Source organism: Xenopus laevis, chromosome 6S, assembly GCF_017654675.1.
Source record: "Xenopus laevis strain J_2021 chromosome 6S, Xenopus_laevis_v10.1, whole genome shotgun sequence".
NCBI classification, from domain to species: Eukaryota; Metazoa; Chordata; class Amphibia; order Anura; family Pipidae; genus Xenopus; species Xenopus laevis.
The window spans coordinates 114,219,662-114,247,509 of NC_054382.1; the positions used below are offsets into that span (position 1 = coordinate 114,219,662).

The window sequence follows — 27,848 nt, forward strand, 5'->3', positions numbered from 1 at the left end:
TATGACGTGTGACGTCATTGCGCAAAATTCAAATGTATTTAAAGGGGCTTTAGTCTAGAATGTTGCCCGTTGTTAGGTCTACTTGCTAGGATCCTGGGTGTGTTTACTTCGTGATTGATTCCTGGTTTTGATCCCTGCCTTCTGATTATTCTGAACTCTACTAATCATGACTCCTGCCTGCCCGACGATTCTAGTGGTATTGACCTTTGCCTGTCTGACTATTCTTGAATGCTGCCTGCACCGACCCGGCCTGTCTGAACTTGCTAGTACTCTGTCCACACCGACCCCAGCCTGCCTGACTACGCCTTTATCGATTCCTAGAACTGTGCCTTACGTCAAAACCCTTTATGAAGATCGTGCCCCTTTGCCAGTCCAGAACTCTTGCTTGGCTCCTCTCTTATTAAGAGAACAGCATCCGATTAGCAAAGGGCTCCTACCAAAGAGTAAGGCAGCAGCTACAGGAGGAAGCAGAGCGGAGACTAGGGAGCCTAGCACCTGTTATGGATTTAGGGAGCTGAACGTGACATAGTTTATATAAACAAGCTGCTGTGTAGCCATGGAGGCAACCAATGAAGCACAGGATACACAATGGATAACATAAGTTTTGAAAAATCCCTTTGTATACTATAGAATTTATCTGTTATCTGCTGTGTATCCTGTGCCTTTTCTCCTTTTTCAGCTTTGAATGGCTGCCCCCCATCACTACACAGCAGCTTGTTTATATAAAACTATTGTAGAGTTTCTGAAGCGAACACGTCAGTTTTAATAGAGCAGCACAACACTACATTTTAGTTTCATTACTTTAAAAGACTTTCATTTTTTGGTGTTACTGTGCATTTAAAGGGGATCTGTCACTCTAAGAAATAATTTCAAATTCTTTTCTATCATGTTAGTTGAGCAAAATAAACTTTACTTACACTGTTTTATTTTGGAAAGGACTTTCATTATGCAGTTTTTTATGTGTAGGTCACAGGTCCACTTTAAGTGTGGGTGTGGCTTAATCTGGTGGGCATGGATAAATACTTTAGTAAAGCAAAATTTTTCTAAATATATATCTTAGTGCAATAATTGCTTTTCATGTAGGATCACTACAAATACAAAATAGTAGCAGGTGACCAGAGCTGGAAAACAAGGCTTAGGGCCCATGTATATTATTCTCCTCCTTAGTGCAGCACTTTACAGAGATTATATAAATAACACATTTTATTGCTTACAAAACATTTTATTACAGGTACAATAAACACTGTATAGAAGGGAACTATATACTTATAGCAGGGATTTTTAACTCACAGCGGGTCATCATGCTTTTAAGATTGGGTCCTCATGATAATGTAGTAATAATAATGTAATTATAATAAAAAATGTAATCAAAATAAGATGAATAACCTGTTCTAAATGAATATTATGACAAAATAGTGACAACATATGGGGTCCCCTGTGAAACAGAGAAACTCCTATTTAGAAACATGAATATACTTTGAATATTTTTTTTTGTCAGACAGAAAAAGAACAAAAACATATTTGCAACCATATGAAGTAATTACATAAGGAAATATAAGGCAGGCAAGAACTCCACAGACCACTGGGGGGCAGACTGGAGATGTACAGATCAGGAGGCAGCAACTGAAGTGTGTCACAGTAATATTTACAGATTCAGATCAGAAATATCATCTATCAGACAATATTCTGCCTTGTCCTTTAATAATGTCTGCTTTTTAGTATGCACTCCATTCTGCCAAAAAAAAAGAACAATAAAGTTATGTATAGCAGGATCTGTATAACAGTCTCTAACATAACCTGCCATGTGTGACAGATATTAGTACAGGTATAGGATCTATTATCTGGAATGCTTGGGAACTGGGGTTTCCTGGATAAGAGCTCTTTCCTTAAACTGGATCTCTATGCCTTCTGCTAAAAAAAAAAATCATACACATACATAAATTATACATTCTTTTTCCCCACTGGTGACAAATATGCCCTGGGACCCTATGTTCCAAATACCCAACTATATCCAAGTCACATAAAAGCTGCATGCTCTAGCATCTATTGGTCGGTAGTCACCCTAAGGAAATGCTCCAATGCAATTAACCTTTACATTAATTTTTCAGTGTAAAAATAAAAACTGGGTAAATAGGCTGTGCAAAAGAAAAAATGTTTCTAATATAGTTAGTTAGCCAAAAATGTAATGTATAAAGGCTGGAGTGACTGGATGTGTAACAAAATAGCCAGAACACTACTTCCTGCTTTGCAGCTCTCTTGGTTTCCACTGATTGGTTACCAGGCAGTAACCAATCAGAGACTTGAGGGGGGCCACATAGGCCATAACTGTTGCTTTTGAGTCTGAGCTGAATGCTGAGGATCAATTGTTTTAAACCTAAAAATTTCATTTTGCTTAATGATAGAAAATATATAGTAATTTCTGTGTATCCGAGATGCCACTCGCCACCAGCATTCAAGGAAAGACAGCCTTACGGATGTTATCGGCGTCCCAGGCCGGCACCGTGTTCGGGTTCCACTTCTTCTTATCTTTTCCTCTGTCACAGAAGCTCGGCAGGTCCGGAGGTGAAGTGTGATAATTGAATAGGCAAATAAAAAGGGGGGCTAATCTTTTCAAATTTTTATTAAATAAATAAAGGCCCAACGCGTAATCTTTTCAAATTTTTATTAAATAAATAAAGGCCCAACGCGTTTTATATCATACGATACTTCCTATGGGGATGCCCCTGAGGAAGTATCGTATGATATGAAACGCGTTGGGCCTTTATTTATTTAATAAAAATTTGAAAAGATTAGCCCCCCTTTTTATTTGCCTATTCAATTATCGCACTTCACCTCTGGACCTGCCGAGCTTCTGTGACAGAGGAAAAGATAAGAAGAAGTGGAACCCGAACACGGTGCCGGCCTGGCGTAAAACAATTCATGAGTACTGAACATACTACTCTATATACTGTTCTTTCTTTATAGGTGATTGTGACTATATTGAATAGGGAACATTAGCGCATCTTTTCTGCCTATTACAATCTTTAAAAGTTTTTTTTCTACAGAGAAGAAAAGAACAGTAACTGTGAAACACGTGTTGGCATTTCTTTGCTCAAGATAATTGGTTTTAACCTAGTTACTAATTACCAGTGGTTTTAGATTTATCAGTCCGGATTTGGTCGTGTAGAGTTGGCATTTAAGAGATCTATTGCTCAAACTTATACCATTCGCTCCTCTCCTATTGCTTCTGTTCATTTAATGCACCTGAGATGTAAAAATATCCAAGCCACTTATACCAAATCCATTATGGAAAAGGACCTTGGAGTCCTTGTAGATGATAAACTTGGCTGTAGCAAGCAATGCCAGTCAGCAGCATCAAGGGCAAATAAGGTCTTGAGCTGTATTAAAAGGGGCATAGAGTCACGGGAGGAGGGGGTCATTCTTCCACTGTATAGAGCACTGGTAAGGCCCCATCTAGAATATGCTGTACAGTTTTGGTCTCCATCTCTCAAACAGGACATTTTTGTATTAGAGAGGGTACAGAGAAGGGCAACTAAACTGGTAAAAGGTATGGAAAATCTTAGCTATGAGGAAAGACTGGCCAAATTGGCGTTCATGGGGAAGAGGCGCTTACGGGGTGATATAACGATGTATAAATATATAAGGGGATCATATAATAATCTCTCTAATGCTTTATTTACCAGTAGGTCTTTCCAGCTGACACAAGGTCGCCCATTCCGATTAGAAGAGGTTTAGAAGAGGTTCCGCCTAAATATTCGGAAGGGGGGGTTTTACAGTGAGAGCTGTAAAGATGTGGAATTCTCTCCCTGAATCAGTGGTACAGGCTGATACATTAGATAGCTTTAAGAAGGGGTTGGATGGTGTTTAGCAAGTGAGAGAATACAGGGTTATGGGAGATAGCTCATAGTACAAGTTGATCCAGGGACTGGTCCCATTGCCATTTTGGAGTCAGGAAAGATTTTTTTCCCCTCTGAGGCTAGTTGAAGATTCTTCAGATGGGGTTTTTTGCCTTCCTTTGGATCAACTGGCGGTTAGGAAGATTAAAAAAAAAAAAGAGTTCAAAGGGTGAACTTGATGGATTTTTCAACCTAACTTACTATGTAATTCCATGGGGTCAAAGATTTGTGTTTTTTTTTCAGGTTAACGTTAGCTCTTGTACAAGTATAGGGTAAGGTAATAAACAAGACCACAGTCCTGGTTATCCGGTACAACTTTGTGGAGTCTCAGGGATATAAAATATTAGGCACTAAATTTTGGGACAACTCCACTAGCTTTTATTTCATTTTCTCACTACTATTTCATGAATTTGAGCAAAATGTTTCTACAATATATCCTAAATTATTGCTGGTCACATAGTTCCTATTTATTTACTTACAACTATTAATTGGGGATTGGAATTTAATTTATAATTATTGCACTGCACTTGATGAATTTTGAATGAATTAATAGATGCACTTTATGTGAGAATTAATTAATTATTCTCTAATAAGCACTGTAAGAAACTGATTAATGTTTTTAAATTAGAATAACCAATTACTTATTTAAATTAATTAATTGGAATTATTGCACTGCACTTTAGATATATACTTTCCAGAATCATACCATTTCAGTTGAATATAAATGGTATTGTATAGCTAAACCTGCTTGGTTGGTTATATTAAAGGGGTTGTTCACCTTTAAATTAACGGTTAGTATGGTGTAGAGAGGGATATTTTGAGACAATTCGCAGTTGGTTTTTTAATTATTTGTGGTTTTTGAGTTATTTAGCTTTTTATTCAGCTTTCCAGTTTGGAATTTCAGCCATCTGGTTGCTAGGTTTCAAGTTGTCCTAGCAACCATGCACTGATTTGAATAAGAGACTGGAATATAATAGGAGAGGGACCCCCATTTGAAAGCAGGAAATTATCAGAAAAAGAAGGCACACAATTCAAAAACCATATACAATAAATAATGAAGACCAACTGAAAAGTTGATAACAATTGGCCATTTTATAACATACTAAAAGTCAACCTAAAGGTGAACACCCCTTTAAGTGGTGAGGAATTTGGGTTTAAGTGACCTATTATATTTATTGACTTATTAAAGCAGGGTACACTCTTTTAAACTAACTTATACTGACTCTAGTCAGACTTCAGCTATAACTAAGTGGATACAATTATAAATAGATAATCAAGGGTATCATTTTAGTTTCTTCCTTCAAACTACAATCTTTATCATTAGACAAAATGTATTTTTGGATTTACAACCCTAAGATAGCTTGGTTCTGACTGTATTCTGTTCACAGACTTGAACGGAAGGCAGTTTACAATCAGCAAGAAAACCAATCAATGAGGATGGAGTTTTTTTAATTTCATCCCCCCCATGTTCTACTCAATCTACTGTCAGCAAGAGCTCACCTGTACAGGCCTTATGTTAAACTTGTATGTTGCTTGTGCTCGGTCGACCTGCTATAAGAGAACATGATGTTAAATGTAATTTGACAGCAATTGATAAGGCTGTAAAATAAATATGGTACAGGTATGGGACCTAATATCAAGAATGCTTAGGACCTGGGGTTTTCTGGATAACGGATCTTTCTGTAATTTGGATCTTCACACCTCAAGTCTACTAGAAAATCATGTACACATTAAATAAACCCAATAGGCTGGTTTTGCTCCCAATAAGGATTAATTATATCTTAGTTTGGATCAAGTACAAGGTACTGTTTTATTATTACAGAGAAAAGGCAATCATTTTGAAAAACTTGGAATATTTGGATAAAATTGCGTCAATCGGATTTCCGTAATTCAGAAATTTCTGGATAACGAGTTTCTGGATAACAGATACCATACCTGTACAGGCTATTAGTAATGAAGCAGAGATCAGAGAGCATTCTGCAAAGCCTATCATAATTATTACTATAGCAAAGCTGCTACAGGCAACAACACGGATACCTTGGTATATTTCTTTCTAGTAGGGCTGTCAAGCGGCCAGTATTTCACCAGCTAGTAAAACACCAGCCAAGCCTGGTGCCAGTATTACAAATTTATCACCAATGTATTTGCCTGTACATTTGTAATCCCTAGCCCTCTTCTCGGTTATCCCAAACCCTGCCTACACACTTAACCTAAAGTGCAACAGTCCCTTCATGGACCAGCCTCCCCCCACCCCTAAGAAATACAAATCACTGATGCCATGGGTTACTGATCAAATGCAAATCCTTCCAGTGTTTATAAATCAGCCACAATAAATCACTGAGGAAGGGTAGGACCATGTAAAGGCATAAGGTTACAGGCAAAATCATGGAACCCACAAGGTGACTTCTAATATCTTTTGAAGGGGGATTAGATGTTTATAAATTTCTGGGCCGAGTTCCTCACAAAAAACAGGATGGACACTACTGATCTCAGATTAGGGTCCCTATACCTTTCCGACACGGGCACCAAAGATTTATTTGGATTGTTTATCCATAAGATTATTAAACATTGCTTACAATTTCCAGCTCCTCCTTGGATCGATGGACAGGGTACTCAGATAACATCTTTTTTAAGCAACTGCTAAGTAGGAAGGCCTACAAAAACAAAGATATTTTTTTTTAAAACAAAATGTAAAAGCAGAGTTCAAGGAAGGAAAAATAACCCGTCTTCAACGTTTGGACAAAATCAGGATGATAAAAGATGTAGAAGAGATGCAGTGTTGGACTCAGCAACTTGTTAATATTAATCATTTCTGAAGAAGTGTTACAGGCACCTATAAAAAAGAACCATTGGGTCCCATGTGTGTGTTATTGGTTTTGTGAAGAAATTTTAAAAACATCACCTGACCTGGAAATGTTCTATTTTTAGATCTCTTCTCCGTTCTGCACCCAATAGCGGTGGCCTAAATTCTGTTAATTGTCTTGGGGCTTTGATTGCGCATTATGCATGGATCAATGCGACAAGGTTGACAGACAAGATTTATGAGCTGTCCGGACTGACCAAGTTCCACTTAGTGAGGCCATACTCGGCTCCAAACATGGGCTGATAAACTGTCAAATTAAATGTGGGTAGATCAAGAGTTTTCTGCCCATGTAGCACTTTCTTACAGTCAGGAGGCATTACTGTTTTACTACACTGCCTCCAGCCAGCCAGGAAATAAGAGCCCAACTCTCCCTACTGATGCCAAAAAAATTAAAACACAGTTCAAATCATGTAACCGTATTCCAAAATATGATTTATTTTCTTTGCCAATAGAGTAAGAAATAAATGGGTATACATGTCACTGGAACCAACCTGTTCCGTACGTATGGTGATGCATTTCAATGAAGACCCCTGCTGGTATTCAAACTTGAACTCCAAGTGCTGGTGATTGGGAGACATGACTTCTTGCTTCTTGGGCTGCTGCACAAATTGGATTTCATAAGAACACAAGGTGAAATCATTGAAATTTGAACATGTGGGTTGGTGTGGGTTAAATTTTAATCTGTATAGCAATAGGTATAAAACATAAAATTAAAAAGGAAGACAAAACAAACAAAAAAGAAATTTCCAAAAAAAGGTGAGGTTTCGCCATAAGGCAAACATGAAAAAATTCCAGTACATGAAGTATGAAAACAATGTGAACACCCTGCAATGGCATTAAGGAAGAAGGGCACCTGAGTACATTCCGCTTCTCATAACCCCCCTCCTCTCTTCCAATCTGTCACAAATAGTTCTCGTGTTTTGTAAAACTATGATTGCTCAGCATAATATCTCTTTCATAAAAAAAAAAAAAAAGAGAAAATGCTTTGGAAACCCATTATCAGAGCAGGAACATGAACGAGAATCCCCTAAGGAACTAAGTCCAGCACAGCAGGATGGCTGCATGTATCCCTTTATAATTTAGAAAGCCAAGTTAAATGTGAACCCCAGCCAACACCTTATTTCATATCTAAGGGAATTAATATGAAGTTGGTTCTCTCTTTATAGTTAAAACAGCTTCCATGCATCCATAGAAAAGGGGGGGTCCCTGATGTCGGACCAGGTCTGGCTCATATCTGTTCCCAGTTCATTCCACAGGATTTCAGTTTCAAGTTCATGCCCATTTCTGAAAACCCATTCTGTATGGACCTTACTTTGTAAACAAGGTTACTAACCTGCTAGAAATAATAAACTGTTGCCACAAAGTAGGAAGCATGGAATTGTCAAGAATATCATAGCTTTGTCTGCAATGATGGGTGTGGTTTAAATAACAATTTCAACATTTAGAATAGGGGGTCCCCAACCCTTTTTACCCGGGAGCCACAGTCAAATGTAAAAAAGAGTTTGGAAGCAACACAAACATGAAACAAATCCATGGGGTACCAAATAAGGGCTGTGATTGGTCATTTGGTAGCCAGGAGGCTCTACCTGGCAGTGCACCTGGTTTTTATGAAGTTAGAACTTGACTCCAAGTTTGGAATTCAATAAGAATCTACATTGAGGCCACTGAAAGCTACATCCAAGGGTTTAGTGAGCAACATGTTGCTCGTGGTCCACTGGTTGGGGATCACCGATTTAGAAGCCGTGTCTATGCACATCTGCATGGTCTTCACACACCGTACTCTCTAGGCTGAATAAAGCTGTCTGGTGCTCACAGGTAGAGGACCATGTACATCTGGCCATTTAGAGTATTTATGACTACTAGCATGCACCACAGGGATTGTGTGATGAGTAAGGCTCTGAATAGCTGTACAAACGGCGGATCTTACTTACAAGTAGGCTGACATTCCAGCAAATTAGATCCCTGATGTTTAATCTTAAATGTTCAGTATGGCCACCGGGAGAGTGAAAGTGGCAACTCATTTCATTATTCCCCACCCATACGTTGACTTCAGAATCACATTCTGGGTAGTCACTGGCACAAGAGGCAATTTGTAAGTATCCATAATATTCCACCGTCTTCATTAGCTCCAAAAACTGGAAAAATGAATCAGTGATAGTATCAGGCAAACTACAGAATACAATATGAATGCTGTTTTCTACACTACCTTCTCACAGATGTACTTTGTATAAGATCATTGAAATTGAAACAACATGTAATTTATTACTGTCATTAGATCATTTCGATCTAAGATTTGAGCGTTCTACAACATAAAGCATTAAGAGTGGGGGAACAGCTTATATTATGTACTGTATATAATACAAAACAGCTGCAATATTCATATTTTCAGTTATACATATGAGTGGCAGCTACCTTTCTGCTCACCTTAGAGGTGAAATAAACCCAACATTTTTCATTTTAGTGCTTGTTCACAGGACCACCCCCGCCCTTATAGCATCCCTTGAAAGGCATATGTTGGTAATTTATGAGCAGGCTCATTTGGACTGAACACCAATAAATCCCACTATGTGAGATAACAGAGAGATGCCTAACACTACTAGGCAGGATGCTCTATAATCCTTTTCAATCTGTAATTTAAGATGGCCATAGACTCAAAGATCCGCTCGTTTGGCGACATTGCCAAAAGAGTGGATCTTTCTCGATATGCCACTAACGGCATGGCTATATCGGAGTTAATTCAAACGTTCGGCCGTATGGTGGAACGATCAAATTACCATAGGCCAAGCGGTTCCGACGGGCCGGTCTGGTAAAAATCAAACCTTCCCGATTGATATCGTGGCCAGATATCGATCGGGAAGACCCGTCGGAAGCCCCCATACACGGGCAGATAAGCTGCCAAATTGGTCTAAATGACCGATATCGGCAGCTTTATCTGCCTGTGTATGGCCACCTTTAGTTTGGGTCACCTAGTATGGAAAGCCGAGGTACAATGCTAGAATCTTATGGAAGGTGTACATCCCCTGCTTTACAGCACTGGGGCAGCAAACATTATATTGCCTTGAATATTTGTTTCATGGGTATTTACCTTTAATTTGTTTTCTTCTTTTAAACAGTGCTGCAGTTTCTGTTCTTGGTCCTTTGTTGGCCTGGTCCAGTCCATCTGAAACTCTTGCACAGCCTATTTATTGATGAGTTGGGAAGAAGAAGAGCATCATGAGAGACAGGTCTGGGCTGAGAATTAAAATAGGCCCTGGCATTTCAGGTACACAGAGGCCCAATCAGCCCCAAACAGTCCCCATCAGCCCACTAAATACTGACTTTCTATAGCACCTTATAGAATCCACAGATTGCCAGTCAGGGCCTGATGAGAGACATGAAGAGCTGATACTTCTATTTCATCTTTGCAAAGTGAACTAAGAAGTTAAAGGGTTGAACCCTTATGTTTTTAAACAGTACTTCAGTACTAGAAATATCTGGCACTGTGTTAAAATAAATAAATAATTAATAAGAATGACCAACCAAGGAAACCGCTGGTTAGCACATATTAGTGGAATGCTGTCATGTTTAAGGTTAGTATATTACTCTTCATCGCAAGGACTCAAAACAACAACATTCTACTCAAGAGCCTTATGCTGAAAATCAACTATTAGCATATCACCTGCAGGTAAAGTATATCAATAGCTTCAGTACTGCCCATTAGCATAACATCATTTGAGGGGTTGATATACCTGTTGTATAAATGAGAAAGTTAGTGCAATGTGGAAACCAAGAAATTCATGAATAAAAAATAAAACATGCTGAATCCCTCTGGGCAGAACAAACTGTCAATAAGGGTAATTAAAAAATCTGACATTTTTAAATTGTTGATTAGTTGCTATTTAGTACCCATGTTAGTTTATACAACCATACATTTTAAGTATACCCCTCTGCACCTGAGTGGTAGGTTAAACTGGCTAAAAAAAGACCCAGATCAAGGGTTTTGTCAGAAAGCCAAATAATCAGATCATACTGTCTATTCATTTAATGTCTGCTTAGATGTGTCAGTAGGATTAGCCAAAAGGGATGTGCTAGCCAGGGCTACTTTTAGGGAAATACAATCAATATAATATATAAAATCTGTCTGTATGTGTGGCCTCCTGCTAAAGGCCCGGAATATATACAATTATAAACAGAAAATCATCAGTTACAAACATTTACTTGGTGCACATAAACAATAATACATTATATCATACAAAGCAGCCAGTTATCAACCTAATATCGCTTAGGACAAGGTGGCGATTAATTGGGCAAATATTATCTTGCCAAATCATGTGTATTGTAAGGGGTGGTTCACCTTTAAGGTAACTTTTATTATGTTATTGAACGGCCAATTCTAAGCAACTTTTCAATTGGTTTTCATTATTTATTTTTTATAGTTATTTGCCTTTTTCTTCCGACTCTTTGCAGCTTTTAAAAGGGCGTTGCCGACTCCCTTCTAAAAAACAAATGTTCTGTAAGGCTACAAATGTATTGTTACTTTTTATTACTGATCCTTCTATTCAGGCCTCTCTCCTATTCATATTCCAGTCTCTTATTCAAATTAATGCATGGTTGCTAGGGTAATTGGGACCATAGTTACCAGAGGTTAAGATGCAAAAAGAGCTACGGAATAAAAAGCTAAAATAACTCAAAAACCACAAATAATAAAAAATGAAAACCAATTGCAAATGGTCTTAGAAAACCACTCTCTACATCATACAGGTGAACAACCCCTTTAAGGCTGTTGGGGGGGGGAATGCTAGTTGAACATCCTTCATTTATGCCATTTCCATCAACCACCACTCATAGAACTGTGGCATCTGCATTCCTGCTAGGGATGCACCGAATCCAGGATTCGGTTCGGATTCGGCCTTTTTCAGCAGGATTCGGATTCGGCCGAATCCTTCTGCCCGGTCGAACCGAATCCAAATTTGCATATGCAAATAAGGAAGTAAAAAATGTTTTCCCCTTCCCCACCCCTAATTTGCATATGCAAATTAGGATTCGGATTGGTTCGGTATTCGGCCGAATCTTTCACGAGAGATTCGGGGGTTCGGCCAAATCCAAAAAAGTGGATTCGGTGCATCCCTAATTCCTGCACTAAACAATCTGGTTTGCAAAACCCCAAATTCAGTTTGATGCAGAAAGCTACAATTAGTACGAGATATTACATTCATCTCCACTCTTCTGGACTTACCACTTTCTGACTTCAATCTGGAACTGATCATCCTCTAGGTTCCATATTGTTAGGAAGGGAAGTTCAAATGCTGCAATTCGTTTTACGACTGCAGATAAAACCAGAGTGTAAATATAACTATGGGAATGAGTTAACCTTGCACTATACCCATTGAATCCTTGCCCTTCAGCATTCCACTTTACATTTAATTATGCCTACATTTATTACTAAATGTTTCTTTTTTCTTCCGGTAACCAATGCCACACCAGTCACTGGAACTGGCTGGCTGTTACTGGATAAAACAGAATATTATTTCACCATAGAAAACGATTAAGCCTTTATTTCCACTGCATCTTTTGTTCGCTATTTCTTTCAGTTGAAGTTTATTTCTCAGTTTTTTATTCTCATTGGGTCTACTGGTTGCATTTCTGCTCACTGTCCACTAATGTTATACTCCTTTCCCTTAATCTTCTGTTTTTGCTGCATTCTCATTTTAACAATGGTAGATGATGTGGTACTCACAGTGGTACTTAATTTGTTTTCTAGTAAAACTCACACCTGGCAAACAAAGTGCCCTAGTGATCTGGCGACACAGGCCTGGACCTTACTGGAAAAGGGCTGCTCTTTTTCCTGTTAAAAACTAACATACTTCTGGAGTCCAGAGATCCGGTCTAGGTACCCATAGCTTGTCAATATGTTGGTAAACTAGAAAGATTCTAGCAGCACACTAAAAAAATAAAAAATAAGCAAGAAATGGGCAACATTACCCAACCTAATTGTAACACAACTGCTAAAAGGATAAACCATTTCATGTGCCATAAAAATGTAAACCTCTATGAATCCATAAGCAAAAATGTAGTGGAATAAGAGTGAATAAGTATGTAAAAAAAAAAAATAAGTTGCCTCCCATTACCAATATGAAATACAAGTATTTCAATGTAAAGTAAAATTCTGTATATATAATACATAATACAGGAGTCAACATACCTGTAAAAGGGCCCTTTGCTTCTTTGTGTGTGATAAATAAGCTGAAATATTCGGCCAGCTCTCTTGAGACACCTAATCTGAACAATGCAGCCTAAGAACAGACAAACGAAAAATCCGTCTAAAAGATCTGCATAATTCTGGGAAACCAGTAATTAATATTTTTTTTCCATATTATGCTATATAATTTTTAGAAGTCAAGCACCAAGAGTAGTTATGATACAGTTAAAGCTACTTCTCAGTGGCGTAACTAGATATTACTGGGCCCCACAGCAAATTATTTTTCAGGCCCCCAAAATGTTTATAGGTTGACTTGTTTCTCCAATATTTATTGAAATTGTATATGAATTAGGGCCTCATGGGGCCCCTATACCTCCTGGGCCCCCCTGCAGCCGCAGGGTCTGCTTCCTCTATAGTAACGCCCCTGCTACTTCTGCAGGTTAGCTTTTATAAAGACTTATCCATCCACATGCTTGGCAACATTGAACAGATGCGGTCCTCATCCAATGGGATTTTAAAACATGCCCAACCAATTTTTGCCTGATCTTTTGCCAGATGATATCATGAAAATCAATGTTTTTTTGAATTTAGGTTGTGTATCTGATTTTACACGGATGGTGATATACCTTTTCCGACTGAAAACAGCACAAAAAATATTATGCCAGGAGCAGTGATAGGGAATGTCTATTCATATAAATGATAGAGGGGTATCTTGCATTACTCCCCCTGCTGATATACGCCAGTGGAGTAATCCCATACATTGGCTAAGGGCTCAGAACCGTGCAGTCTTGCAGACACTGGGTTTGAGATAGGAATTAGAAAAGATGTGGTCTGAATGCTCTGATATAAAGAGAGTTAAAATAAAGCAGATCTTATCCTTTGTTAGAAAAAAGTCTGTTAACACCAAGTTACAAATGAATCACTATCATTTTCAAGTATATTTAATGCTCCTCTAGTAAATTGAGTGTTTCTAGCATTTTTTTTTACAGAATAATCCTATTGCCTTACCTACAGTATATTCACTCTAAACAATGACACAAGAAAGGTTGTTAAAATATAGTTGAAACTGTACATATATCTAACTGCCCCTTATTTCTTGGGACATCCCCCAGAAATATCCCCAAAATGAAATACGCATAATTGCACAGATGTATATCAATCTTCTTATGGAAAAAAATCAGCTCTTAGGGGGTTATTTACTAAGCTCTGAATACCCAAAATCCAAAAAAATTCATGATTTTTTGTGTTATAATAAAAAAAATCACGAATCTTTCAGAATTTATTAAACCCCAATGGCTAAAAAGCCAGAATATAAAAACACGGCATCTCAAACCTGTCGAGTTTGCATAAAAGTCAATGGGAACAGTCCCATTGATTTTTGGTTGTGTCGGGGGTTTCAGGCAATTTCACTATGTTTTCGGAGCTCTCAGGTGAAAACTCTGAAAGATTCTGAGTTTTCAGGGAAAATTCACGGAAAAAACGTGAAAATCTGAGCCTTTCCGCAAAGGTAAAATGTAATAATAAATAAGCGTTAAAAACCCCAGCGGCTTAGATCAGAGTTTATAGCAGCCGATATTGAGATAAATTTGGACCTTGATAAATAACCCCCATAGTGTCTGCTCTCACGTTATGACCAGTGATTACTAAAAAAAAAGATTATAGTACAGTTTTTTAGTTTAACTATAAGCAGCAATGACCACATCAGGTCAAGCACAGCCACCATAAAATGGAGACATAAGATTGTTCTACAAGAAAGTTAAAAAAAATATGTAAAGGAGTAAAACTTGCTATAGATAAGATTCACAACTCGGCCCGCCAAACTCAGGCTATATAAATAAAGTTACTAATGTATAAATATACAACAAGGGAATGGCGGTACCTCAAGCACTCTCTCAGCACTGTCTGAAGTCCGAACATCTAATTCAACTGCTGCTCCATCTGGCACGTATACTCGTAGGATAAGCTTTACTGTGGGCATATTAAATGTGTCCTGTAAGGAATGAGAAAAATTCTTTAATAAGAAGGAGAAAAAAGAATCGGATTTCTATTTTACATTTTGTGTCTATAAATAAAGGAAGATACTGGTAGGTCTGTAAAGAAAGAGAAATAAAGGATCAAGACAAAGTGAGGCAAAGAGCAGGATAAATTATTCATACAATAGGATCGCTACAGGATGAAAACTAATATCGGGAATCAAGGTAGGTGAAAAAGTAAGGAAAACCCTAAGGGTATCTCAGATGGAGCACCAGACTATCCTTCAAGTGGAGGAATTACTATTTCATATCTATATAGGAGTCAGGTTGTGGCATTACTATACAATACAAATCATCATTTAAAAGCTGTAGTTCACCTACAATTAACTTTTGTACAGAATGTCCTGTTATTATCAACTTTTTATAGTCTTCCTTCATTTTTATTTGTTAGTTTTTTTGTATTACTTGCCTTCCTCTTCTGCCTCTTTCCAGCTTTTAAATGGTGGTCCCTAACCCCTACCAGGCAAAAAACGATTGCTTTGTGAGCTTTCAACTTTATTGTTCTTGAATCTTGCAGGGCAAGATCCTCTTTGGTGTGCACTTTAACCCCTACCATGGAGGGGAAATTTCTTTACACCTATAGTGGAAGCAGTCCCCGAGGTCCAGGATCCCATCCCCTGCATAGTTATAAGTATGCCACTGGTAACATATGTTCCTGTTCAGGCCCTCTCCAATTCAACTTCCAGTCTTCTATTAGAACCAGTGCCTGGTTGCCAGGGTAAATTGAACCATAGCAACCAAAAAGCTTCTAAACTAACTAACTAACTTCTGAACAAAATGCTAAATATTTCTAAAATCAAAAATTGAAGGCCAATTGTGAATTGTCTCAGAATATCATTGTCTACATACCACTAACTACATTTAAGGGTGAACTACCTCTTTAAAACAACGCCATGTAAAATCATGTGTTTATGAATCTGTATAATATGTGTGGCTGCATGCAATATTCTAGTATAAAGAAATATAAGGAGAGGTCCTGCTGCAGAGGCAACAAAAATAAATGTACAGATACCTACCATTTGTAATTTCCTGAAATAATCCATGAAAATGTCACTGCTGGTAACCACTGGATCTGTAACAACTACAAACAACAGAAACAATTACACAAGCGAAAGAACTTTATGTTAGGTGGCTTTTTTTTTTTTTTTTTTACTAAATACATTTTTTATTTTCTTCTTAGGAGAAATGTCAAAATATGTTGGGGTTATTCAAAGACCACTCACTTTTTTTTCCAAGTAAAAGACCAATTCATTGTTTATATTTTTATGTATCATTAAAGGAAATGCCACAATGTATCATCCTGTTATATTGACCTTGTAATGACTATGTCCATTTAGGCTGCTTGCTAAAAAGGACTAATTTTATAACCCTAGCAATTTTGTGACAGTGATAAATATTGCATTTTCCCAGAATTCATTAGGAAAATGTAACAACTGGGAACAAAAATCAAACTAAAAAGAAAACCATCAGAATTAATCGTTAAAATTTTGTGGAAATAAATTTGTATGTTGTCAATATTCCTTTAAATGGACCAAGAATATTTTTGTGCACACATCAATCAGTCACTAAATGCTGCATATTAAAAGTTATTCTTTGACAGGTTAGGCAATAAGCCAATCTCGACTCAATTGACCTGAATAATATATATAAGTGGGCAAGCAGAGATGAGATTCCTAGATACTGACCTATTGCTTCAGTTGAATTAATCCTAGATTTGAAGATTGCCACATTCACACAGAAAGAATCCCTGGTAAACAAATGTTTCTCAAAAGGGCAAACAGAGGGCAGGGTTTTACTACTGAAATGCAGTCAGTTGTGTAGTACAACTTGTTGCACTGGCATTTTTCAGCTGGTGGATAACTGCCCAAATCTACCCGTGCTGCCTGTCACTGGCATTAGTGCAAAACAACCTGTCACTGCTTGCAACAGGCAGTGTTTGTCCTGAAAACAATCAAATGAGGATTTTCACATCATCTATTAAATCCAAAGGCAGATGGCCCAGGTAGATTCCGGTTTGGATTACATCCATGTGCCATCAATCATAGCCAAAATATAAATACAGATTTAATCAAAGCTAATATAAAGATATATAAACAACTTGTTAAGAAGCGTCCTTGTAAGACAATTATACTTGTGATTGTACCGTTGTCAGAATAGCAGCATCTTTCCTGCCCCAAACAGGTGCAAATGGGGCAGATTTTGGGGAGAAACTAGTGTGGTTCGGGTGGGGGGCTCTCCAGAAAGCCACCATTTAACAAAGACATTCTTTTAAACTGAAGACAGAAGTAAAGGTGGCCATAGACGCACAGATAATATCGTACAAAACTAATTTTCGTCCGATATTCGGTGCGTGTATAGTGGCATAAGAGCCGACCGATATCGGCAGAAGACTTGGATATTGGTCGGCTCGTCGATCGGGCTGGACGGAAAATTTTGATCGGGTGCCTTTGAAGGGACCCAAACATCGCCCATTGTTAGTGCTGAATCGTCAGATACAGGTAGAATTCTATTGTTTCTTCCCGTATATCTACCTGTATATCTGACGATTCAGCTCTACACGTGTGTATTGAAACGAACGATCTTTCTCGGAAAGATCTTTTCCAAGAAAGATCGTAATTGTTATGTCTATGGCCACCTTAAGCAGAAGACCTATTGTTCCTTTTGTCATAGCATGTTACATGGGAGCAAATCAAAATCAGTATTAGTACAAGACAGGAGGGACTTATGGTGTTTTAAATAAAAACCCTAAACAAATTAGGATATTTTGTAGTCAACAAATTTACTTTGTTGTAGATACTGCTCGAGCTGCAGTCTTCTTTCATTAGCCATATTCTTGGTCATAGCTAAATAATGTTTCGGAGGGAATTTTGGCAGTCCATTTCCAAACACTCGATGAATCTGAAAGGAGAAAAACAGGAGCAGACACAAATAACTGCAAAATCACGTTATATTTAAAAGGGTAACCAAAGTTGTTCTTTCTCCAGTGTTAAAGTTAGAGAAGACGGTGCCTTAGAAACATATACGTACAGGTATGGGACCTGTTATCCAGAATGCTCGGGACCTGGGGTTTTCTGGATAATGGATCTTTCCGTAATTTGGGTCTTCATGCCTTAAGTCTACTAGAAATTCATTTAAACATTAAATAAACCCAATAGGCTGGTTCTGCTTCCAATAAGGATTAATTATACTTAGTTGGGATCAAGAACAAGCTACTGTTTTATTATTACAGAGAAAAAGGAAACCATTTTTAAAAATTTGGATTATTTGGATAAAATGGAGTCTATGGGAGACAGTCATTCCGTAATTCAGAGCTTTCTGGATATCGGGTTTCCGGATAAGGGATCCTATACCTGTACTAAAAATTTCTAATAAATACTGCAAGCCTCCTGAAGCAAGATCAAATTTTACCTTTGCCCTAATCTGAAACAGCATCAAACGCTTGTATGGTAGGAAAGGAATGGATAGATTTGATAGTGTGTCAAAGATAATAATACCTTGGATGGTATTTTTTTCCAGAAAAGGTGGCAGTTTAAAGTATAGATGGAAAACTTGCATAGCCAGGAAACAGTGTGAACATTAAGTATATTTTAAGCCGTGGAGTGCAAACAATATCCTGATGTGTCATGTGCCTTATAAGGGGTTGACATGGAAAAATGCCCAACCTTCCCATCACTAACCCTATAGATGTCAGTGGAAAAAAAGTCGCATCCCAGTCTTGTAGTAGTCTGTACTTGCTGCTATTTCTACACTTCTTATACACCCAGCTAAGGGTCAGCAGCAATGCAAAAAATAGAACTTGCAAAAATTAAGCTTTTAGATAAGACCCCAAAACAAAAAGTCATGCCTGCAAACACAAAGCACCCTGCCAATAAATGCACAAAAAGCCAAAAACTGAAAGTAAACAGTACAAAAAAGATATAAAGCGGCTTTTTCCTCCAAACTTGGAGGGCTGGTTAAACCAGAATGGGACCATACACCTGCTTTGTTTTTTATATGTTGTTTCAGGTTTCTTCCTCATGCCTGACAAAACATGTTAAAGTATATAAATATAAATAAGTATAATAATACCCCCATTATACGTTTTTCAGGGGACCAGAAAAAAATGGTGTCAAATCCAGGAAAATGTAAAATCAGGGAAATGCATAATGTATAGGACCATAAAACAACAATGTAAAATGAGGGAAAACTTAAAATTAGGGGTAATGTAAATTGAGGTTTCACTGTAAAGAAAGAAGTACAGTAAAACTTGACCTTGAGCAAGAAGTTCCAACCCTTCCCTACACAGACATTCGTTTAGTGAAGGGTCTACAAGTGTGCAATTTATTATGCTTGGGAGCTGGGGTTCTCCGGATATTGGTTCTTTTTGCAGTTTTGATCACCGTGCTTTAAGTCCGCTAAAATATTTTTAACATTGAATAAACCTAAAATGATTGTTTTACCACAATATGGATTCATCCAGATTAATTACCATTAAGTACAAGGTACAGTTTTATTATTAAAGAAAATGGAAATCACAAAAAAAATTTAATCATTTTTTTAAAATCTTTTAATGGGCTCTATCGCAGATGGCCTTCCTGAAATTCAGAGCTTTCTGTATAATTGGTTTCCTGATAAAGGATCCTGTACTGTGCTAGCAGGACACTGGGAAAAAACATGGTGGGCCCCAGAACTCCTCTCCGATGCTGGATGTACCTGTAATTAAAGGAGAATTAAACCCTGTAGAAAAAAACCCCGTACCCCACATAGATCCCCCTCCCTCCTCCCCCAGTCTAACTGCCCTCCCGGGGGAAATGCCCCATACTTTATACTTACCCCTCGTCACGGATTCTGGCAGCGGACTTCACGGCATCCATCTTCCGGGTCCTTGGTAAACTGACTGGGAGATTGGCAATTTCCATCGATTTCGCCGCGTGCGCAGTTGTCGAAATCTGGCAAATTGCTCCAACTGTGCATGAGCCGACATACCGATCTCCCAGTCAGCTTACAAAGGATCTGGAAGATGGATGCCGGGAAGTCCGCTGCCAGAATCTACATCAAGGGGTAAGTATAAAGTATGGGGCATTTCTCCTGGGGGGGGGGGAGGAGGGAGGGGGGTCTACGGGTTTTTTTTCTACAGGGTTGCCTTCTCTTTTAAGCTAATATTAGACATGGTATTTAAAAGCACCAATACTGCATTAAAGTGATACTGACACTAAAAAAATTATAAAAAAATATAGGTCACGTTGATCGTTATTTGCGGATAGCTCTGCTTTTGTAAGTAATTATTACTTGAAGTTCCTAAACCTGACTGTTTTGCCAACCGGACTGTCCCATCTCAGTCTGTCAGAGTTTCTAATGCTAACCAACTACTGAAGCACGCCCTCATAGAGGAACATGGGGGTAAGAAAGTTAATGTAAAAGCATCAAGCAAATACTTTTATAGCAGAATTATAAATAGCATTCAAAGATAATGTTATGATGGATATAAAAAAAGGTTATTTTCTGGTGTCAGTATCTCTTTACGACCCCACATGGGATGGAATTTGGCCCAAACTTTTACAACTGTGCATTTTTGGGCTGGAATGTGTGCAGATACCGTGACTGTCAGTTCTGCTGGAACACGAGGCAGATGTCAACATATTGACATTTTCTCGGTAGGTGTAACAGGTTTCCAGTCATAATGTAAACTGGACACAAATGCATCTCTATAAACTTCCCTGGAGAGACCCTTATATCTTTCCTGAATTTTTTCTTTGCTAGTATTTTACACCAAGGAAAGTCTGGCTTTGCCCTGCAGCAACTGGTGTAAAACCCACAACATATCACACAGACACTATTGCCCCAACAGTATCAGTGTTGTTTGTCAGTTGTCACAGAAGAAGTTACAGTCTTGTTTAGGTTCTACATTCTTTTGTCAAATGCAGGGCATGTAGCAGTTTAAAAATCACTGTCAAACCAAAAGGAAAGCAACATGTTAAAAAATAAACACAATACACAGGAACTAGAACAGGTATATACAGGTATGGGACATATTATCCAGAATGCTCGGGACCTGGGGCTTTCCTAATAATGGATCTTTCCGTAATTTGGATCTTCACACCTTAAGACTACTATAAAATCATGTAAACATTAAATAAACCCGATAGGCAGGGTTTGCTTCCAGTAAAGATTAATTATATTTTAGTTTGGATCAAGTTCAAGGTACTGTTTTTATTATTAAAGAGGAAAAAGGAAATCATTTTGAAAAATTTGGATTATTTGATTATAATGGAGTCTATGGGAGACGACCTTTCTGTAATTCAGAACTTTCTGGATAACTGGTTTCTTGCTCTTGTCAAACTGCAACTTGTAAAGTATTCCCTGATTTGTTCTGTCCTATAAATAACAGCAAAATCAGGTTTGCATCAATTTACTAAATGTCCTTTACTACTTTATTTGCGTAAGTAGATGCTGACTGACGTTGCCTAGAGTTGTAAAGGTTATCCACAATAACTCCCAAATGTTTCTCTCAGTTATGAAGGCTCTGCATACAAATGAGTCCATTTAGTGAATACTAGCAATCATGTTATTATAGTGCATAACCTTGCATTTATCAAAGCTGAACCACCCTTGTTAGTTTGACGACACGTTTTCCAGTGTATTCAAACCACTTGGCAAAGTGGAGGCATCCTACATGGTTACAATGTAATTTCTCCTACCGCACACCTGTAGTTCACCAGTCCTGCAACTGGTGGTGTGTTTCTTCCGTTGACCCGGCCGGGTCCCTTAGCAACGCATATATATAGAAAACGGATCCGCACACACACTGGTTAATGCAGTCGGAGAGTATCCCCTTTTATTCAGCCACCAAACATTCAATGTTTCGGGGGGGGGGGGGAACACCCACCCTTCATCAGGATGATGAAGGGTGGGTGTTCCCCCCGAAACGTTGAAGGGTGGGTGTCCCCCCCGGGTGTTCCCCCCCGAAACGTTGAATGTTTGGTGGCTGAATAAAAGGGGATACTCCCCAACTGCATTAACCAGTGGGCATTCTTCATGGAGTAGAGAGTTTTGCACTTTTTTTTGGTTCAGGTAATGGTTTATTAATTTAATATAAGACACCAATTAGGGGGTTATTTACTAAAATCTCAATTTACCAAGATTTACCCTTATTTATCATTAAAAAAGTGAAAAAATCAAACCAACAAAAAACGCAACTTTTCTGGACTGTAGCATGAAAAATTTTTTTTTCAGATTTGACACCTGAAAAGCCTCAAATTTTTGTGTGAAATCAGTGAAAAAGCCCAAAATGTTCTGATTCTCATACAAAACCCAGCACAGACAACAATATCTTCAAATTGCAAATAGGACGGCTGACGTTGACTTACTTCTACAGGACGTCGACAGGTCGAAGATGGAGTATTTTTGGATTCAGACTTTTTGCAACCTCTGGGTATAATACATTTTGAAAAATGTAAGCTTTTTTTTCCCCACTAAAAATTTAGATTTTATAGCTAAATATATTTAATAAATAACCCCCATTGAATATACACCATTTACAGAACTGAATTAGGTCATTAGCCACATTTAGATTAAGTACAAGTTATAAAATACCAGGCCAACATGGTGGTTATTCCAGACAGATTCTAATCAGATTTGCATCTCCATTTACAGAGATAATTTGTAGGAGCAGCCAGAAGCATTTGCATTTTTGAGGCAGAAATAGAAAACAATATGGCATTATACAAAAATATGCCCCAAATGTCCTTCAATCTGAATCACCCAGCCAGGGGCAGCGCCACAATTTTGGAAACATCGCTTTAAGGCTTCTGTTTAGGCCTCCTCTGAGATTAGTCCCAAGGCCTTCTCTCTCTACCCCCTTGGCCTTCCAAGATTCATTGAGTGATTTCAATTCTGTATTATCGCATATATTTTAGACACGGTTTTCTTGTAACTATGCACTGTGAGCAGTTTTCTGTCTAAAACAGGGTGACTGTGCTTATGGCAAGACTCTAATAGACTTCCACTAATAATCAATAACTTCAGGAAGGTCTATGTTTGCTACTTTTTTTTATCAATCCAACAGGGTTTGCTTCACCTTATAAATATATATCAGCACAAAGCCTTTCTATTGTTAAAAGCTTGTATATCAGGCACCAGCACATACCTGTTCATTCCATAGGTGCAGGTCTTTGTATCGTACTTTAAACAGGAGGAAACCTTCCAGGTACACAGAATAGAGCTGCATTAAACACAAAACACAAGTTTATCTTCAGTGTAATGATATAAGAATCTATTGTATTGTGCCTAAACCTATCTGTTTGCATAGTATACATACAGGAAATTGGAGCTGTGCCTGTTATATTGCTCAGGGGATATTGAGAACTCCTCATGGATCATAAAACAGCACTGTCAAACACACCTGATGGTGTTAGTGATACTCTGCTCTGAAGCTAAAAGGGGATCTATCTCAAAAATTTAAATTAATAAAATGTAAACTTTATTTCACAGAAATAAGAAACTTTCTAAATATGATCAATTCAAAATGCTGTACTTTTTTTAAAAAAAATAATGACGTTAATATTCACTCTACCCTCTCAGCAATCTGTCTCTCTTCATCCTCTCTTCATGCAGGAGGCAGTCAGATTTTGATTGACAGTAGTGTCTTATATATCCTTGGGGGTGCACACTTTGCCCAAAATATGTATTAGAGTTCACTTTGTCAAAATAACCAACTCTGATGGAAATCTTATTTCTATGCATGTAGGATTTGTGCTGGAGTCAGTTATTTTGTTCGATTTTGCTTGTGCTGGAGTTGATTATTTGAGTTAGCTCTAAAACATCTGCTAGGAAAGGGACCATCCTAATATACATATTAGACCGGTCAATAAAAATCTAACCCCGACTTCTGCATGAAAGGAGATAGTGACTAGTAACTTGATTATTTCATAAACAGTACAGAATTTTTGTTGATTATATTTAGAAAGTGTCTTATTTCAGCGAGATCAAGCATACCGCATGTTAAATTTTCGTTTTTGCAATAGATCCTCTTTAACATCTGGATAGACCACAAGTGTACTTGCCTGGTTTAAGTTGTGGTTTGTAGAAACATAAATCAGTGGAAGGCACTCCAATATTTCACTCAAAAAATTTCCTTTAAATTTAGGTGCAGTAAGCCCAAAAAGCCCCCATATAAGGCCATAAAGCACATTCAATTTTCCTAACAGCTCTTGCACACAAAAAAAACTTATCATACAAGGTGGTATTTAAAAATGAATTGTATTTGCACAATGGTACAGCAATAGTACAATGTTACATCACCATAAAGGTAAACCCACTAGGCAGCTTATAGTATACAAAAAAGTTCAAATGAGCATAGCAAAATAAATAGATCAAATACTCATTATTTGCCCCATCCTGAGCCTGCCATGCTAGGCAAGGGCCCATACTTGCCTCTCTACACAAAATACAACCCTGATCTTTTGTAGTTTCAGTGCTTTAAAATAAACATTTCAGCACTAAATTTGGGAGAAGAATTTAGTCTGTAAATGTCACCCCACAGACCCAAATGAGCCTCAAATGGAAAAGTAATTATTTAAAGACATGAGACCGCAACCACCTTGGTTAGTAGAGGTTTTCATTTCTTGGAGGTCCAAATGTTGGTCCTCTTCGCTCTGTGCTGTTTTTATCACCCATGCACTTTAAATGATCCTCCTTTGCCACTATGGTGGTATGGCTATGGACAGACAGACAATACACACACAGCTGCAAACTCACCGACATTCCCAAACCTGCCTGACCCATAAAATGCCCCATATCCACTGTACCAGGTGTCTGCTCCACTCTTCTCCTTCCTTAAAGGGTTTGTTCACTTTAAGATAAGTATGTTATAGAATTTTTTATAGAATAAGTATGTTATTTAATTTTTGTAGTTTTTGAATTATTTTCCTTCTTCTTCTGACTCTTTCCAGCATTCAAATTAGGGGTCAGAGACCCCCATCTAAAAAACAAATGCTCTGCAAAGCTACAAAAATATTGTTATATATTGTTATGGCTACTTTGTGTTATTCATCTTTCTATTCAGCCATCTCCTATTCATATTCCATTTCAAATCAGTGCATGGTTGCTAGGGTAATGTGGGCCCCAGCAACCAGATGGCTGAAATGGCAAACTGAAGAGCTGCTGAATTAAAAAAAAAAAGAAATAACCCAAAAACTAGACATAATAATAGAAAATAAAAAACAATTGCAAATTGTCTCAGAATATCACTCTCTATATCATACTGACAGTTAATTTAAAAGTGAACAATTCCTTTAAATACAAATCAATAAAACCCATAGGCCATTTCCAATATAAAGGCAATATGGACACAGGCATGTGCAGCTTGACTTTCAGCATGTGGAGAGTTGTAGTTTTACATCACTATTGCACCAGCCTGGCACACACAATAATTCTTTACCACAAAGCGGCACCCAAGGGTGTCCTGGAGCTCCTCTGTGACAGGGATGCAGATATGCATGGCTACAGCTCGGGCACAACCTGCCCCACGTTCCTCTCACACAGCAGCAACAGGTGTGTGAGGAGTAATCTACAAACAGCAGACTCTACACACCTAAGGCCACGCCTAGAGTGGAGAGGGCGGAGCTTATATCACAACAAAATGCTTGAAGCGCTGTGAGAGAGAACAGTCAAAGACCCAGTGTTTCCACTAGTTGCATAACTTTATCTATGGGGTGAATAACCTAAAATTGCTGCAATTTACTGCAGCAGTTCTGGGCGGGGAGAAGACACAGACCCTGTAAACATGTTTGTTTGTACAGACCAGGTCTGGACTGAGATTCAAAATAGTCCCTGGCATTTCAGCTACACAGAGGCCCAAACAGCACCTCACCAGCCCAATAAATAGTTACTGTCTATGCTTACAGCAGCCCCTCTGGCATTTGCCAGAACCAGGGGTGCTCCGCCAATGAGGCGAGTTGAGGCAGTCGCCTCAGGCAGCAGCACCCGACTAGGTACCAGGGGCAGCAAAAATGCTGCTCCTGGTACTTTAAGAGAGAATTTCTGGGGGGGAGGGGGGGGCAGCAGCAGCAACTGCTGCTGCCTCAGGCGGTGGAGGGGCCAGGATCTCCCCTGGCCAGAACCCACAGATTGCCAGTCCGGGCCTGGTACAGACACTTTTGAGAGAGGTCAGTCACAGGGACATCTGTACCATTGTACTGCGGGTAAAGGGTGCGATGGGGGTTGGGACGGAGCGGTAACATAGCGCACTTGTACCATTTAGCAGAAGCGATGGGTGGGGACAGAGCGGAGACTCACTACCCTGTGTAATTGATTAATAGTAATGAGAGGAGGCAGGGGTGGACATATTGAATACCTGCACCGTTACCTGCTGCTGGGAACTTGAGAGAGTTTTCCTCACCAGTTCAACCTACATTTTGGGCTGCTTTTGAGGTGGACTTGAAAGGATATTTTATTGCCTTGGCCCCACCAGCTAAGCTAGAGGCGAAATGTTATCTATAGAGGACATATTTTATTGTGGAAAAGACAAACGGCTCCATTATATAGTGAATAAAGTACCCCCTCTTGTAAATTATAAGGATATTATAAGTTACTGAGGAGTTTCATGATCATATGGAACTCCGAGGTTACTTCTAATATCCTTACAGCAATGTAAAACATTTTTTTGCATATAACGAAAAAAAACCCCACCAAATGAAACTTTAAAATAGCAAAGCCTTTATTATGAAATAACTTACAGAAACACCGCTTCCCCTCCTCTTCAGAAAAAGCGACAGGGCGACCATCCATCCTGTGGCGATTGATTTCTCCTCCCTGGCTATTCTACTGACAGGCATCTCCTTCTCCAGCTCTTCTTCATCCTCCTCCCAAGTGTCCAACAGCAGCAGTAGGAAGGTGATGTCGCCTGCTCCCCATGACTCCACAAGAGGTGCAGGAAGGTAGAGGAGTGCAGACACGAGAATGCAGCCTGCGGTTGAGCCGAACTGGTGCCGATACCTCCTCCTCCTTCTGTGCTGCCGGCGCTACTGGTGATTTTTTAGCACAAACGCTTTAGTAATATTGTTCTTCTCTCCAGCTCATCCAGCTCCACTTTGTCCGCCATTGACTTCCCCAGGGAGAACACCAGTTTTATTTTTTAGTTAACGGTTAATGGTTGAATTCTCCTTTAGAACATTATGCAACATGTAATATATCCAGTGTAGAATAGAGAATATTAAGTAGATATAAAAGACTAGGAAAATAAAGAGGTTAAATGAGGGGAGGAGGAATAATAGTTTGGAAAGTGGGCCCATTGTCTAGGTTTTTCTGTTGGGCCCACAGTCTAAGGTTTTCTGGTGGGCCCCTGGCATCCCAGTCCGACACTGAATACATCATCTGTTTTATACATGCTTAAAGGAGAATTCAACCCTAATATAGTTTGAGAAAAAAGAAACCCCACCAAATAGAAGTTTCTATACCTATACCAAGTCAAATTGAACCGCAAATTGCAAAATCAGGCTACGTGATAGTGGGGAGGCGGAGACGCAATTCATGGGAGGCGGAGACGCAGTTCATGATCGACGCGTCCACTATGACCAAGATCTCGCGAGAAGTGAGCACAGTGACGCCAATGCGGAAGTCTATTTCTAGACGCATACTACACGGACCCAATCATTTTCGCCTTGACAAAGCTTCTAAGCGAAACGCGCGTCGGCGTTCTTTTGAAAATTGATCTCCTTATTCTAACGAAATTGATTCTGAACAACAATTCCATTAGGGGAATATACTGGATATCCTTATGGGGGCAGGAATTTTGGTCTAAACTCCTTACTATACCACCTCTTCTATCTTCCTTCCATTCTAAGGGGCCGTGAGTTTGTGGTTTTTTAGGGCTATTTAGCCTCTTTTAAGTGGTAGGGCAA

At 38.7% G+C, this 27,848-nt stretch overlaps 1 protein-coding gene across 3 annotated transcripts; it reads right to left on the minus strand.

Moving 5' to 3' along the window:
- Positions 1–1,206: 1,206 nt before the first annotated feature.
- Positions 1,207–25,549, minus strand: snx31.S (sorting nexin 31 S homeolog). 3 transcript variants are annotated; one of them, XM_018268720.2, is made up of 14 exons: positions 25,388–25,549; positions 23,096–23,170; positions 17,754–17,868; positions 15,987–16,051; positions 14,817–14,927; positions 12,941–13,031; positions 11,975–12,062; positions 10,418–10,487; positions 9,845–9,937; positions 8,691–8,894; positions 7,251–7,355; positions 6,473–6,550; positions 5,397–5,447; positions 1,207–1,732 (listed from the first exon to the last, which is right to left on the minus strand). In XM_018268720.2, exons 1-14 carry the CDS (start codon positions 25,445–25,447, stop codon positions 1,646–1,648), a joined length of 1,293 nt encoding a protein of 430 aa, XP_018124209.1. In that variant the 5' UTR covers positions 25,448–25,549; the 3' UTR covers positions 1,207–1,645.
- Between the last annotated feature and the right edge of the window lie 2,299 nt (positions 25,550–27,848).